The sequence below is a fragment of the Mustela nigripes genome, chromosome 4 (assembly GCF_022355385.1).
Source record: "Mustela nigripes isolate SB6536 chromosome 4, MUSNIG.SB6536, whole genome shotgun sequence".
NCBI lineage: Eukaryota > Metazoa > Chordata > Mammalia > Carnivora > Mustelidae > Mustela > Mustela nigripes.
In genome coordinates this window covers 162,044,074-162,057,280 of record NC_081560.1, presented here as the reverse complement: position 1 = coordinate 162,057,280, position 13,207 = coordinate 162,044,074, and the positions used below count along the sequence as shown (strand labels likewise).

At 55.5% G+C, this 13,207-nt stretch overlaps 2 protein-coding genes across 10 annotated transcripts in view; one reads left to right on the top strand and one right to left on the bottom strand.

Moving 5' to 3' along the window:
- ZFYVE27 (zinc finger FYVE-type containing 27) overlaps window positions 1-13,207 on the bottom strand; it is a 95,580-nt gene that overhangs the window by 59,491 nt on the left and 22,882 nt on the right. For 3 of the 9 annotated variants that reach the window (XR_009403970.1, XM_059398299.1, XM_059398298.1), the window contains exon 13: window positions 866-1,048. The exons of the other annotated variants lie outside the window; for them this stretch is intronic. Coding sequence is in view for 2 of the 3 variants with exons in the window: in XM_059398299.1 (XP_059254282.1) it covers window positions 882-1,048 (167 nt within the window). In the remaining variant the exon portion in view is untranslated. Of the gene's footprint in view, window positions 1-865; window positions 1,049-13,207 lie in introns of those variants that run through there. 9 annotated transcript variants of the gene reach the window in all.
- On the top strand, window positions 1,393-6,800 carry SFRP5 (secreted frizzled related protein 5). The gene is made up of 3 exons (XM_059398306.1): window positions 1,393-2,105; window positions 4,180-4,257; window positions 5,729-6,800. The coding sequence occupies exons 1-3, from the start codon at window positions 1,583-1,585 to the stop codon at window positions 6,073-6,075; spliced, it is 948 nt and encodes a 315-aa protein (XP_059254289.1). The 5' UTR covers window positions 1,393-1,582; the 3' UTR covers window positions 6,076-6,800.

The window sequence follows — 13,207 nt, the reverse complement described above, 5'->3', positions numbered from 1 at the left end:
CACCTCCCTCCGTTACCACTGCAAGGACAGATCCATGGAAGGCAGGAGCCTTGGAAACATTCAGGAGGATAGGGGGTAGGAGGTATAACAGCAGAAGTGGAGTGGGGGCAGACCCAACTCCCAGAGTGCCCCAAGCCCTCCTGCAAGACGCCTTTCCAGAGGACCCTCCCCCTCACCAAAGACTGGGGAGGTCAGGTCTCAGGTTGGGCTCTCAACAAGAAGCTCCCCTACCCTCAAGTATTCCTCCAAAGCTGCTCCCACAGGAAAGCCAACGGAAGGCAGGCCCCAGACAGGAGGAAAAGACCCTGAACATGGGGTTCCTGAATACTCCTCTCCAGTGCCTCCCTGGATAGCCTCAATTCCTTCCTCCTTCCACAGCCTTTCGTGGCCTGGGCTGGAATTTATCTTCCGGCAATGTAGTTAAGTCCTGGTGTTTGGAGCCCAAACCTGGATTCAAATCCTGACTCCCTCACCCTTTAGCTGTGTGACTAAGGGCCAGTGACATCACCTGAAGGCCCTCAAAGCCAGCCAGACTGCAGATTCAGAATCCAGACTTCCCGAGGTTACCCGGGTTCTGACTGTGGAAGCAGACCACCAGGGGTCAAGTCCTGACCCCTATCCTCACTTCACTTTTCTTTGCCTGGGTACCTTTATCTGCAAAGTGAAGATAATAACAGTACCCACTTGCCTTATTAGAGCATTACTGTGAGAATTAAATGGGGTAACTTATGCAATGTGCTTCGAACAGACACTCTTAAGTACCCAAGAAGTATTAGCTATCACTAGAAATAGTCGGCGATAAAGCTGTGAAGGGCTGCACAGTGTCCGCGGCACCTAGAGCTCACTGAATGGCAGTTACGATTACCTTCGCCCCCACTAGGCTACAGTGTCCCTGGAGGCAGGGGTCCTGAGTCAGATGCATCTTTGATTCCCCCGCAGCCAGCAGCACAGTGCCCGGCACCAGACAGGAGCTCAAACACAGGCTTGAGGGCGGTCGGGTGAAGAACTGCCCTCCTGGAACAGGAGGGTGTGGGCAGCCAGGAGCCTCCTGCCAGGAGAAGGGAGAACCGAGGTGTCAGGGAAGAGAAAGCAGAGCGGAGGGGGAAAGGCCGAGCCGGGCAGATAAGCAAGGGAAGTGAGTGAGAAAAGGAACAGGAGAGGCTGTGGCGGAGGGAGATAAGGAGGAAGGATGGAGAACGCGATCCGCGAGGAAATGCCCAGGGAGGTGAGGGAGCCCCCCGGAGCGGCGCAAGGCGAGCCCCGCGCTGGTAGCGGAGCCGGTGCGCGGGAGAGGGGCGCATGAGCCGGCGCGGGGCGGGACTCGCGAGCGCCGGCGGGAGGGGCCGTGGGGGCTCCACCTAGCCTCCTCGCCTGGGCCCGGGGGCCGGGCGGCCGGAGATTGGCTGGGGCGCGCGGTGAGGCCGGGGCCGGAGCCCCGAGGTGGGAGGTGCCAGGATCACTCGGAGCGCCGGGGAGCGGAGCGAAGGCTGCCACCACTCGGGCCACCTCGGCGGTGGCGGCGGTTGCAGGGGAGCTGCGGGGCGGCGGGTGCACTCCGGGCCAGCTGGGGACGCCGCGCACCATGCGGGCAGCGGCGGGGGGCGCGCGGGCGGCCGCTCTGGCGCTGCTGCTGGGGGCGCTGCACGGAGCGCCGGCGCGCGCCCAGGAGTACGACTACTACGGCTGGCAGGCGGAGCCGCTGCACGGGCGCTCGTACTCCAAACCACCGCAGTGCCTCGACATCCCCGCCGACCTCCCGCTCTGCCACACCGTGGGCTACAAGCGCATGCGGCTGCCCAACCTGTTGGAGCACGAGAGCCTGGCCGAGGTGAAGCAGCAGGCGAGCAGCTGGCTGCCGCTGCTGGCCAAGCGCTGCCACTCGGACACGCAGGTCTTCCTCTGCTCTCTCTTCGCGCCCGTCTGCCTCGACCGGCCCATCTACCCGTGCCGCTCTCTGTGCGAGGCGGTGCGCGCCGGCTGCGCGCCACTCATGGAGGCCTACGGCTTCCCCTGGCCCGAGATGCTGCACTGCCACAAGTTTCCCCTGGACAACGACCTCTGCATCACTATGCAGTTCGGACACCTGCCTGCCACCGCGCCTCCAGGTAGCGCCGCCGCCACCGCCCCCGCGCGCTCCGACAGCCCCGTGCGACTCGGAGGGGCCACCCCCTTACACACACACACACACCCGCCTTCTCTCGCCCTGCATGCCCCAGGAATTGCATCTCCGCCCCCTGTCCCCCCCACCCCACCAATCTTGCAGCCTTCTCAGACTCCCAGGGTAGTGCCTCCCCGCAGCTCTGGCCATGCTCACTGGTTCTCCCCATTCCGATTCCGTTCCTGAAGACGCCCCTGGCATCCCTCCCAACGCTCACCTTCCAAAGACGCTGGAATCCCTGCGTAGCCCCAATACTGTCCCCCTATCCAGAGGCGTCCCCATAAATGTCTTATGGCCTCTCTCAGCCTAAGAATGCCTAGAGTCGCTACACAATGCCCAGGCCTGTTCACCTCCCAACACAGCTCTGGACCCCAAGGCACCAAAACAAGACTCACCAACCCCTCCTCATGCAGGGGGCCTGGCGGGGGAGGAGGGCTGAGGGAAAGGATATGGGGGGAACTGTGGGCTAAGCGCATTTTCCTGCTATACCCACCCCCCACACACCATTTTCCATGCCTGGGAACCCTAAATTCTCCCACTCTCCCCCCTAATCCCCCAGGCTAGGAGACCTTGGGGTAAAGCTCAGTGCAGAAGAAAGAGCAGATTGCCAGACTCTGCCACTAACAAGCAGCCCTTAGGAGTTGCCTAAACTTTGAGCCTCAGTTTTTCCATAAGTAATATAGGAAGTGAGCTCAGGTTCCAAAAACTGTGAGCTCCTAAGTGCCACCTCCCACCCACCCCAAGTCCCTAATTACCCCTAATTCCTCCCTGGTCTCAGCCTCCCTTCACTGTGCACCTTCCACCCCCAAAACTCCTTGCAAGCAGAGTAAGGCTGGATTGGGCACCAGACAGGAGAACCAGCAGTGGCACTGAGCAGAAGACAGAAGACTGGGCAGTTGACTCGAGAGCCTAAGGAGTCCTTGATGCTTGGACTCCCCCAAGGGGCAGTATTGCTTTCCCATCTTCTTATCTGATGCAACAAAAGGCAACTGGACTCCACCACACCCTATTCCCCCTCTCCCCCGCCGCCAGGGCTAACTTCATCCACGTAGTCCTTGGTCCTACACCCCCATGTCCCTCCTGAGAGTCACAGTTGGGTAGGGGTCCTATCACGGGGGAGTGTTGAGAGAAGGGAAAACCTCTATTCTTAGGTTGGAAATGGGACCAGGAAGCAGGGGAGAGCGAGCCAGCTCAAGCACGGATAGCGCAGTCCCTACAGGGATCCCGGTCTGGTTCCTTTTCTGGTTTCCTTGGAAGCCATGCATTAACAGCCTGGAAGACAGGGAAGTCCTGGGCTCAGGCTCAGAATCCTACCAGGGCCTGCCCTCTCTGAAGCCTGCCTTCCCCTGTGATGGGGCACCCAGTTGGAGGCAGAGACATAGGACAGAGGGCAGGTGCCATGTGGGCCTGAGAACCAGAGGCAGCCTGAAGGGTTTATGTGGCCCACAATAAAATTGAAACTATTTCATATAAAAATTAAGACCTTGGGCTTCCTTTGAGACCCCAGAAGTCCTGGCAATGCTAAGGTGCCCACCTTAGAGGGTGATGCTCCTCAGTTTACCACAGGCCTTGTCCTGCCCGTGTCACTTGTTTCCCCTCCTGCCCAGACCCTGTGTTCCTAGGAAGACCCTGTAGACAACCCCCATCCTGAGTTACAAGCTCAGTTCGCAATAGTATTGCAGACTTGGGTACCCACTCTGGACCTCAGTTTTCTTTTCTTTAATAGGAATACTTCAGAGGCTGAGGATTAAATGAAACAAAGTTTAGAAGAAGACAATGCACATTGTGGTGGCAGGTGCCAGGGTCACAGAGCAATTGTGCCCACCGGGGCAGTTTTGTCCCCCAGCAACCTTGTCTCTTTTGAACCTCACAACTACCCAGTGAGCACCCTTACCATCATCCCATTTCCTGATGAGAGTGGAGGCTTGGCAGGGGGCGGTGGCTCCTCAGGTGGCGAATGGCTTTTGGGCTCCGATCCCCTCATCAGCCTCCCTCGACCCCACCCCTGCTTCTCTCTTCAGTGACCAAGATCTGTGCCCAGTGTGAGATGGAGCACAGTGCCGACGGCCTCATGGAGCAGATGTGTTCCAGCGATTTTGGTGAGTGTGGAGCCCATGTGCCCACTGCCCCAATTCTTTTCCTCCTTGACACACGCACCCACACACGAACACCCATGTCCATAACCATCATAGTGAATACTAACAGTTTTTGCATCCTGGGTCCCTTTTAGAATCTGATGAAGACCATGAACTGTCTGGCCAAAGAAATGCACCTCATTTTGTAGGTCATCCCAGAGGCTTCAGAAGCCCCTCAAGGCCATGGTCCATGGGCCCCAAACCCCACCCCCGACCAAGCCTCCTGCAGCCCTCCCTTGGCACCTGGCCGCAGAGGGCCCTCCAGGGCTGGATTCTCTTTAGGAAAAGCAAGATAAGCCTGGAGATGGCTGGGGGCAGCAGGGAAAGAGCTGGGCCCCAGGATGGAAGTGAAGCACCCTCGCCCCTGGGCGCCTCTGCATGGTACCCAATGCACCTCTGGCCAGGGGAACCGTGGTCACTTGTCCCACGCCTTCATCCTGGAGCCTCTCCGTTCCTGGGACAGTGAGCCAAGTCTAGTCAGGACCACACGACCCGGCATGTGGCCTTTGCCAAGTTGGCTGCTGTTTTGTGTCTTAGCCTCCCTGTCTGTAAAAAAGAGATAGCAATGAAATCCTTACTTCAGTCTTCTAGGTCATTAGTCCGTTTGGAAAGAAAATACTCCTATTGCAAGGCGTGAGTGTGTGTGTGAGTGTGTGTGTGTGTGTGTGTGTGTGTGTGTTCAAGAGAGAACAAGAGAGTGGTTAAGGAAAGAAAGAGAAAGATTGAAAGAGATTTTACAAGTTTCCTTCCCGGGGTGAACAGAGTCATTCTCGGGCATCTCCCTGGCTGCTCACAGAGATGGGGGTCCAGGGGCGTGAAGAAGTGGGAGATGAGCCTAAGTGACCTTCCCAAGTTCCAGACTCCCAACCCCTAACTATGTTAGGCTCTCTACAGCCACCGTGTGTACCCTGGATGGTCACCCCGACCACCCTCTTGCCTTCAAACATCTCCCCCTCCCCCATCCTGCAGACACACCACAGACATACTGTCCAATATCAGACACACTGCCCCAGACACCACACTCCCACCCGTACCATACAGTCTCACAAAGGTCACAGTGGTGTGTTCACACCAGCAAGAGCTGGTCATGTGCACGCTGCTCAATCCAGCACCCCATGATGTGGTGGGCCCCAGTGGCAGGGCACAGACCTCATGGAAACCAGCCCATGCTACAGAGCAGGACCCCTCCCCAGGGCCAGCTGTCAAACATTTACCAGCCCACCCACCATGACTACATACACACACACACACACACACACACACACAGAACCAGAAATCCCATCTGGAAGTTAGCCCAGGGATCATGAAGTCCACCTCCCCAAGGCCCAGGTGCGGAACTTCAGGCACAGGCACCCACTGGGGGCCTGAGAGCAGCCTGAGCGAACCCACCCGTCCTCACCCTGCCCCTCCGTCTACCCTCTCTGCACACACACAGTGGTTAAAATGCGCATCAAGGAGATCAAGATAGAGAATGGGGACCGGAAGCTGATTGGAGCCCAGAAAAAGAAGAAGCTGCTCAAGCCAGGCCCCCTGAAGCGGAAGGACACCAAGCGGCTGGTGCTGCACATGAAGAATGGCGCCAGCTGTCCCTGCCCGCAGCTGGACAGCCTGGCCGGCAGCTTCCTGGTCATGGGCCGCAAGGTGGACGGGCAGCTGCTGCTCATGGCTGTCTACCGCTGGGACAAGAAGAATAAGGAGATGAAGTTCGCAGTCAAATTCATGTTCTCCTACCCCTGCTCCCTCTACTACCCCTTCTTCTACGGGGCCGCCGAACCCCACTGAAGGCCGCTGCTCCCTGCCCCACCCAGCCGGCTGTGCCTTGCCCTCTCCCCACCCCGAGGGGCACACTCCCTTCCTGCCCACTTGGCCTCACCCCTATTCCCAGGCTGACCCAGCCCCTGCCTGAGTGGTTTCATGCAGTCGTTACCAGCACAGGCCCTAAGGAATGGGCATGGAGCCTGAGCTGTCGGTGACTGAGGGGCTCTGGGGCCCCTGGGGCCTTCTTCTCTTCGGAGCAGGGCTTACTCATTTGGGAAGGAACCCCAGCGTTTCAGAAAGAGTGGAGGAGAGCGAGGGAAGCTCTGAGGGGCTCTGAGCAGCCCAAGGAGACAGTTTCCTGAACAGACCCTGGTGTCAGCTCCCCTCTGACGGTGGTGAGGCCTTGCCTTCAAGAGGAAAGTCTCAGTAGTAGGCTGACCTATCTGTGGGACAGCTCCCTACCCCCATTGCCCACTCGTGTCATCATAGTCCCCCAAAGGAGAGGCATTAGGGCCACAGTGCCCTCCAGCCACAGCTCCCCACCTTCCCCATCCCCTCCCTGCTAGACTGGAGACAGGCCCAGCCCGGACTCCCTCCCAGAGGCCGTTTTTTAGGGTTCATCCCTCAGCCTCTGCATGTCCCCATTACCCTGATGATGATTAAATTATCGCCACCGCTGCAAGGCCACAGGCACTAGACCTGACGCAGGCAAGGCTCAGTTTCTAATTTTTTTAAGTTTTTAATTAAATGAAAAAAAAAAAAAAAACCCAAGTTGGTTTTGACTAGGTTATTTCTTTGTCAGCTGGCCCCAAAGGTGGGGAGAGGAAGGTTCAGAAGGGACTTTTAGAAAGAGATTCTTTGTCATAGCCCATGGCCCATCCACACAGACGTACCTGCCAAAGAACAATGCCCCTATTCTCGTAAGATCCCCTGAGAGCACAGAGTGATGATCACCCTTCTCATCCCCATCACTGTGACAAATGGAGATGACCGTCCTCTTGTTCCTGAAGAGGAAGAGAGACACCAAGATCCCCAGCCTTCTCCCATGGCCAAAGGGCTCCCACAGTCCCACAGCAAGTCCCTGACCTTGCCTCCTCCTCAGATCCCAAGAAGGCTGCACCACAGGGAACTACTCTGAAGAGCCAAGGGCCTAGAGGTGTCACCTCCTACCCCTTTGGCACTCAGACTGCCCCTGGGCACCCGCCCCCCTGACCTGCGGGGATAACGGTGTAGACCTGTGCCACAGGAACCAGAGGGGCAGGAGCCCCTGGAAGCCAGGGAGAAAACACATAAAAGCTCGGGCCCCACCCTACACCTAATATATATCCGAATCCACATTTTAACACATAAATCTTCAAATCATCTAGAGAGCTCTTGCCAAATAGGGGGCCCCACTCCACAACTAACTTGGAATCTCTTGAGGGTGCTCAGAAATCTGAATCTCTAGGTGCTCCCCGGGGTGTATGCAGCCTGCGTTGAAGACCGCGATCTAGATGAGCCAATAGCTAAGGCAGCGGCGGCGGGGGGTGGGGGGTGCGGTGGTTGCTGGGGTGACCTCAGGCTGGGTCTCGGTCCTACATGCAGGAAGCAGTGCCTATGGCGACTGAGGGCTTCTTCAGCGAACTCAGAGCAGATGGTGCTGCGCCTGGAGCTGAATGGGGCAGGGAGGGCAGAAGGCCTAAAATGGAGGGAACAGGCTCCTGCCACTCACAACATCCAGCCTCTGGAAAGAGACCCTGGGGGTTTGTCAGCAGATGCTGAGGGACACGGCAGATGTATCCAGGGCAGGGAGCTGGGGATGCCCCCAGAGCAGCTTTCCTCACCAGTGAGGGTCCGGCTGCCCAGCCCAGGCAGGGCTTCCTGCTCCTCCAACACAGCGCAGCTGCGTTCTCTTACGAGGACTTGGCTTCCAGGGCTCTCATAGAAGCACGATGACACAGAGAAACGAGGAAGGCCAAAGGGCCCCCATTCTGCTGTGGGGCCAGGGTGAGCTAACAGGTGGTCTGACAGCCTGCCCATAAATCTCCTCCCTGGGCAGTCAGGTGGCCTCGCCACAGGTCAGGAGCAGCAGAGGCCTGCTTGTTTCTCCTCAACTCTGAGGAAGCCACCGCCACCCACCTTCACCCCAAGCCTGCCCAGCCCACAGCTCCCTGAATCTGCCCCTTGTCTCCCAGCCTCCTACCCCGACCAAATATTTATGGACACTTCTATGGTCAACCAGGACCAGGAATTATTTTTCCACTGAACAGACAGGACTCCAGCTACTTCTGGCGGGAGCACAATACTGACCTCTGTCAGGTGCTGGCAGCCAGCGAGATGGAGCAGGCAGGGGAGGGGCTCCCCTCACCCATCCCGGGAAGCCCCAGTAAGACAGTCCTCGGCCACCCCCAACACAGGGGTCTGGCTCTGCTCTGTACATCGGCTCTGTCCCCAACATCTGCTGTCAGACCCCCCAGCAATCTCTTCCTGGGACAAAGAAGAATCCTCCCCAAAAGGAGGGGAAGCCCCACAAGGCCTGAGCCCACCCTTCATTTCCTTCAGCGACAACACACTCCCTCCTGGCTGGTCTGGAAACAGACAGCTACTGCTGTCCAGCGAGCATCTGGGCTGTGTGTCAGCGAATGACTACATCTGACAGAAACTCCAAGAAACAGTGGGGCTTCTGCACACCAGAGGGCTAGAGACAGACAGGTGTGAGGTCCGTGTCCCAGGCTCATTCTGTCTTCCTGCTCTGCCAGGAGACAGCTTCTGTTCTCTTGGTTACAAACAGTGCCTCCTCCTCCCCACTTCTAACCACATGCCAGGCAGCAAGGCAGAGAAGGGGAGCAAACACAGCATGTCAGCTGCCTCTGGCCCTTTTGATCAGGAAAACAGTAATTTCCCAACAAGTCCCACCTGGTAGATTTCCACGTTTAGCTCCCCGGCCAGAACTAAGTCACATGGCCAACTCCAGGTGCGAGGAGGCAGAGGAAGTCAGGTGTTTCAGTTGGATACAAAATCAGAGTTCTGATAAAGAACAGGAAGGATTTGGGGCAGGCTGCTAAATATTCAGGATCTGGGGTGCCTACATGGCTCAGTCAGTTAAGCATCCGACTTTTCATTTCATCTCAGGTCATGATCTCATGGTCATGAGACTGAGTCCCGCATAGGGCTCCACACTCAGCTGGGAGTCTGCTTCTCTGTCTCTGTCCCTCTCCCCACTCTAAAAAATAAATAAATCTTAAATTAAAAAAAAAAAAGAAGAAGAAGTACCCTGGATCAGGTTGAAGAGAGGTAGTAGAGCCCAGTTTTGGGTTCCAATCCTGTGACTTGGTGACCATGTGACATTGGGAACACTGCCCAACTACTAAATGACAGAATAATGTCTATTTCACAGGCTGGCTGAGTGTTAAGTGGGAATAACATATGACAAGTTGCTCAAACCAGTGCCCAGCATTTAGAAGATATTCATTAAATGGTAACTGGTATTTTTATTAACCAAAGGCCTTGACCTGGCTAGCATGGTGCCCATACATAACAGTATATTCCTAACTGATTTATTAACTAAGAAACCTACTGGCAGGAAGGCAGGAAGAGGTAGGAACATCTCATCTAAAACCCAGAGTTGTTACTTTCAGGACAGAGCCTATACTTGGCGTTTTACTTCAGAAAATACACCCCTCTGGGCACCTGGGTGGCTCAGTGTGTTAAAGCCTCTGCCTTAGGCTCAGGTCATGATCTTGGGGTCCTGGGATCAAGCCCCACATTGGGCTCTCTGCTCAGCAAGGCGCCTGCTTCCCCCTCTCTCTCTGCCTCTCTGCCTACTTGTGATCTCTGTCTGTCAAATAAATAAATAAAAACCTTTAAAAAAAAAAAATAAAGAAAGAAAGAAAAGGGAAAAAACAAAACAAAAAAAAGAAAATACACCCCTCCCCAAGGGGTATGTAAGCCAACAGCAGGGAGAAGACATAATAAATTCCAAGCCCATGCTGGGTGGCAGGCACTATTCCAAGCACTCTGGGATTCTTATTTTTTTCTTTTTAAAGATTTTGTTTATTTATTTTACCAGGGCGGGGGTGGGGGGAGGTAGGGAAGATAGAGCAAGCAAGCGCACCCCTATGAGAGGGGAGGAGCAAAGGGAGAGAAAGGATCCTCAAGCAGATTGTGTGCTGAGCACACAGCCTGACACGGGGCTCAGTCTCACGATCCTGAGATCACACTGACCTGAGCTGAAATCAAGAGCTGGACGCTCAACCAATGAGCTACCCAGGTGCCCCTCACTCTGGTATTCTAATTCAAGCCTGCCAACAGCCCTCAGAGGTAAGCATTACTACCCCCGTTTTAAGGAGGAGGAGGCTGAGGACCAGAGAGGTTCGTGAGCTTACTGGAGGACACGCTTCAGAGTACACAGTAGTGGTCCATGTAGTGGTACTAGGACTTGACCCCAGGTTCTCAACCACTATCCTACCGCCTGCAGGAGCCGAAGCCCAGGGGCATGGGGGAAGGACAGACAGCAAAGCTTCAGCCACCCTGCCTCACAGGAAGATTTCTGCGAGCCCTGCTCAGGTCCCACTCCAAGGGCCCTGACAGCAACAGAGGAGCCAGCCTCTGACTGCGGCTTTGCTCCTGACCCAAAGCAGCCCACCCCTGACCCCACCACCCCTCCTCCCTATGCATCCAGGCTCTTGAGGCCCACAAAGGAAGCTCACAACCCACAACTGTTTAGTCGGCTGTAATCCTGGCTAAAGTTCACTCTTTGGGAAATCCAACGTGGGGGGTGGTTGCTGCTGGAATGTATGTGGCTGGGACCCAGTATCCCAGCCCAGACAGCAAGCTCTGCTGGGGCCCTGAAGAGAGCAAGCAGCCAGGGGAATCCGGAATCCCCAACCCCCAGCTGTGCCAGAGAATGGAATGTGCTGCTCTGGGGTGTTGAAACAGACCCAACCAAGGGGGGTGGTGCTGGGGCAGGGGAGCTCCTGCCACAAGGCTGCCTCTGTTCCTCTGGACGCTGAGCCCACTTTGCTAGGGCTCGGGATGGGCAGGCTGCTCCTGTTAGCTCAGTGGCTCAGAAGATCCTGGAGCTGGTGGGGGCAAGGCAGAACAGAGGGGAGTGAGGCAGGATTGTATGTTCAACCAGAGTTTCTCTGATAATGCCTCTTCGAGCACCTGTGGCACAATTCACACCCCAGTTCCATGGCTTACTAGCTACATGACCTTGGGCAGATTACTTAACCTCTCCAGGCCTTTGTTTTACTCATCAGTGAAATGGACTTAATAACAAAACCTAGCTTTTGGGAATGTCTTGAGGTTTAAGAAAGAATGACAAGCTCAGCATGTAGGTGTTGGGATGCCTGGGCTGCTCAGTCGGTTAAGCATCTGCCTTCAGCTCGGGTCATGATCCAGGGTCCTGGGATCAAGTCCCGCATTGGGCTTCTTGCTGAGCGTGGGTCCTGCTTCTCCCTCTGTCTGCAGCTCTCCCTGCTCCTGTTCTTCGTCTCTCACTCTCTGACAAATAAATAAAATCTTTTCCAGAAATTAATAAAGAACATCCAAGATACAGAAAAGAAAAGTAAAGTAAAGTAGGTGTTATCCTGATCTCAGAGCCTGCCACCAGCTACAAGATAGATGCTGGAGCCAGGGCCTCTCAAAAGTGGCGCCTGGAAGGTTCCATGAAGACAAGGGCATGAAAATGGAGCTTCGTTGGGCTTTAGCCCTGAGGACCAGGAGATTGATGGCTACAAATCCTGAAGACCCCGAAACCAATTCAAAGTCTGCCAGGGCTCACCACAGATTGCCCCCCATCCCTACCAAACCACAAAAAGATCAACAGACCCATCAACTTAAGCCAGGCTGTGGGTGCTAGCTGTGTCCCAAGTCTGTCCCAGTGGGGACCAGAGCTGGAGCACAACCCAGCTACTATTCCTCCCAATGGGTGCCAAAGAACAAAATGGAGGCATCTTTTAACTCAGGCATCCAATTCTATTATGAGCAGTCTGCCCTCTCAGCCACCACACATCCAGTCCTCTCCACACTGTGGACCCCCGCCAGCTGCAAGACACAATCCACCCTCCACAGCTTCATTTTCCCAGTGGTACCTGCACACCTGCAAGTTGTCACTCCCCAGACTGCTCTCACTGAGGCCCTCACACACACTGTAAAGGGACAAAGAGGTGGCCCTTTGGCTTCCTTTCGGTGTGAAGACCCATCCAAGACCCCACGATAAAACCCGTGCTTCCCGAGCCCTGGTAGCCCGTGTCCCAAAGGCTACTCATGCCACAGACTATTTCACCAACATTACGCATCGTTTTTGTTTTTCCCCAAAATAAAATAGTATTGTCTCTGCTTTTTCAAACTACACTCTGGCCTCAGATTCTTTCCTGAATAATAATCTAAGATTAGTCTCTGGTTTAAAAACACATAAACCAAAAATTGTTCTAGGCCATCTGGGACAGTCAGATTGCCAGAATGGCAGGAACAGGCTGGCCTTTGAAAATCACTTCCTGTGCCCCAGGGCCCATGCTCCATGCCTGGAGTGGATGGTCTCAGGAACTCCTCACAGCAGCCCTGTAAGGTACAGATCAGTATCATGCACTTTACAGAGGAAAGTAGCACCGAAAGGCCTAGGGGCAATGCCCCGTGGCAATTCACTCCAGCGTGGCTGCCACTGATGGCAGAGGAAGGCCAAGTGTGGGACTTGCCACAGCAGTGCCTACTTCTGACGGCCAACAGACTGGCCCTGGCTAACAAAGGCTGCTCCTGCTCTGAAGAAGGCCCTCCCTCTGACACCGTGGGGAAGATGCCTCTTCAAATGGATGTGCTGTCCTTCCCGAAGTGAGGGGCTGGCCTGGACGACTTCTGAGCAGCCTTCCAGCTGAGACACCCAGGACATGTGCCATGCACAAAAGCACCTGCACAGCCCCAGCTGCATCTCCCTTGGGCCTGCACCATCGCTGCTGTCCTTTGGTTCCAAGGCCCCACTTCGCCTTCCTCCAATGTCTTTACTGTTCCTCTGGACCCAAGCTGCTGAGGCCACTTTGATACTTTTTCAAGAGAACATTGTCTTCTGTAAAAACTGCCAAGAAAAGGTCCTGCCTGCTTCCCTGTCTCTCGAGGCCCCTTGGAGCTGCTGGGGCTCCCCCATATTAGAAGTCCGTGAGCTAGGCAGAATCCCATCTGG

Coding starts and splice junctions, on each gene's coding strand:
- SFRP5 (XM_059398306.1), top strand. CDS start 1,583: ATGCGGGCAGCGGCGGGGGGCGCGCGGGCGGCCGCTCTGGCGCTGCTG. Junction 2,106..4,179: donor GCCTGCCACCGCGCCTCCAG/GTAGCGCCGCCG, acceptor TTCTCTCTTCAG/TGACCAAGATCTGTGCCCAG. Junction 4,258..5,728: donor GATGTGTTCCAGCGATTTTG/GTGAGTGTGGAG, acceptor GCACACACACAG/TGGTTAAAATGCGCATCAAG.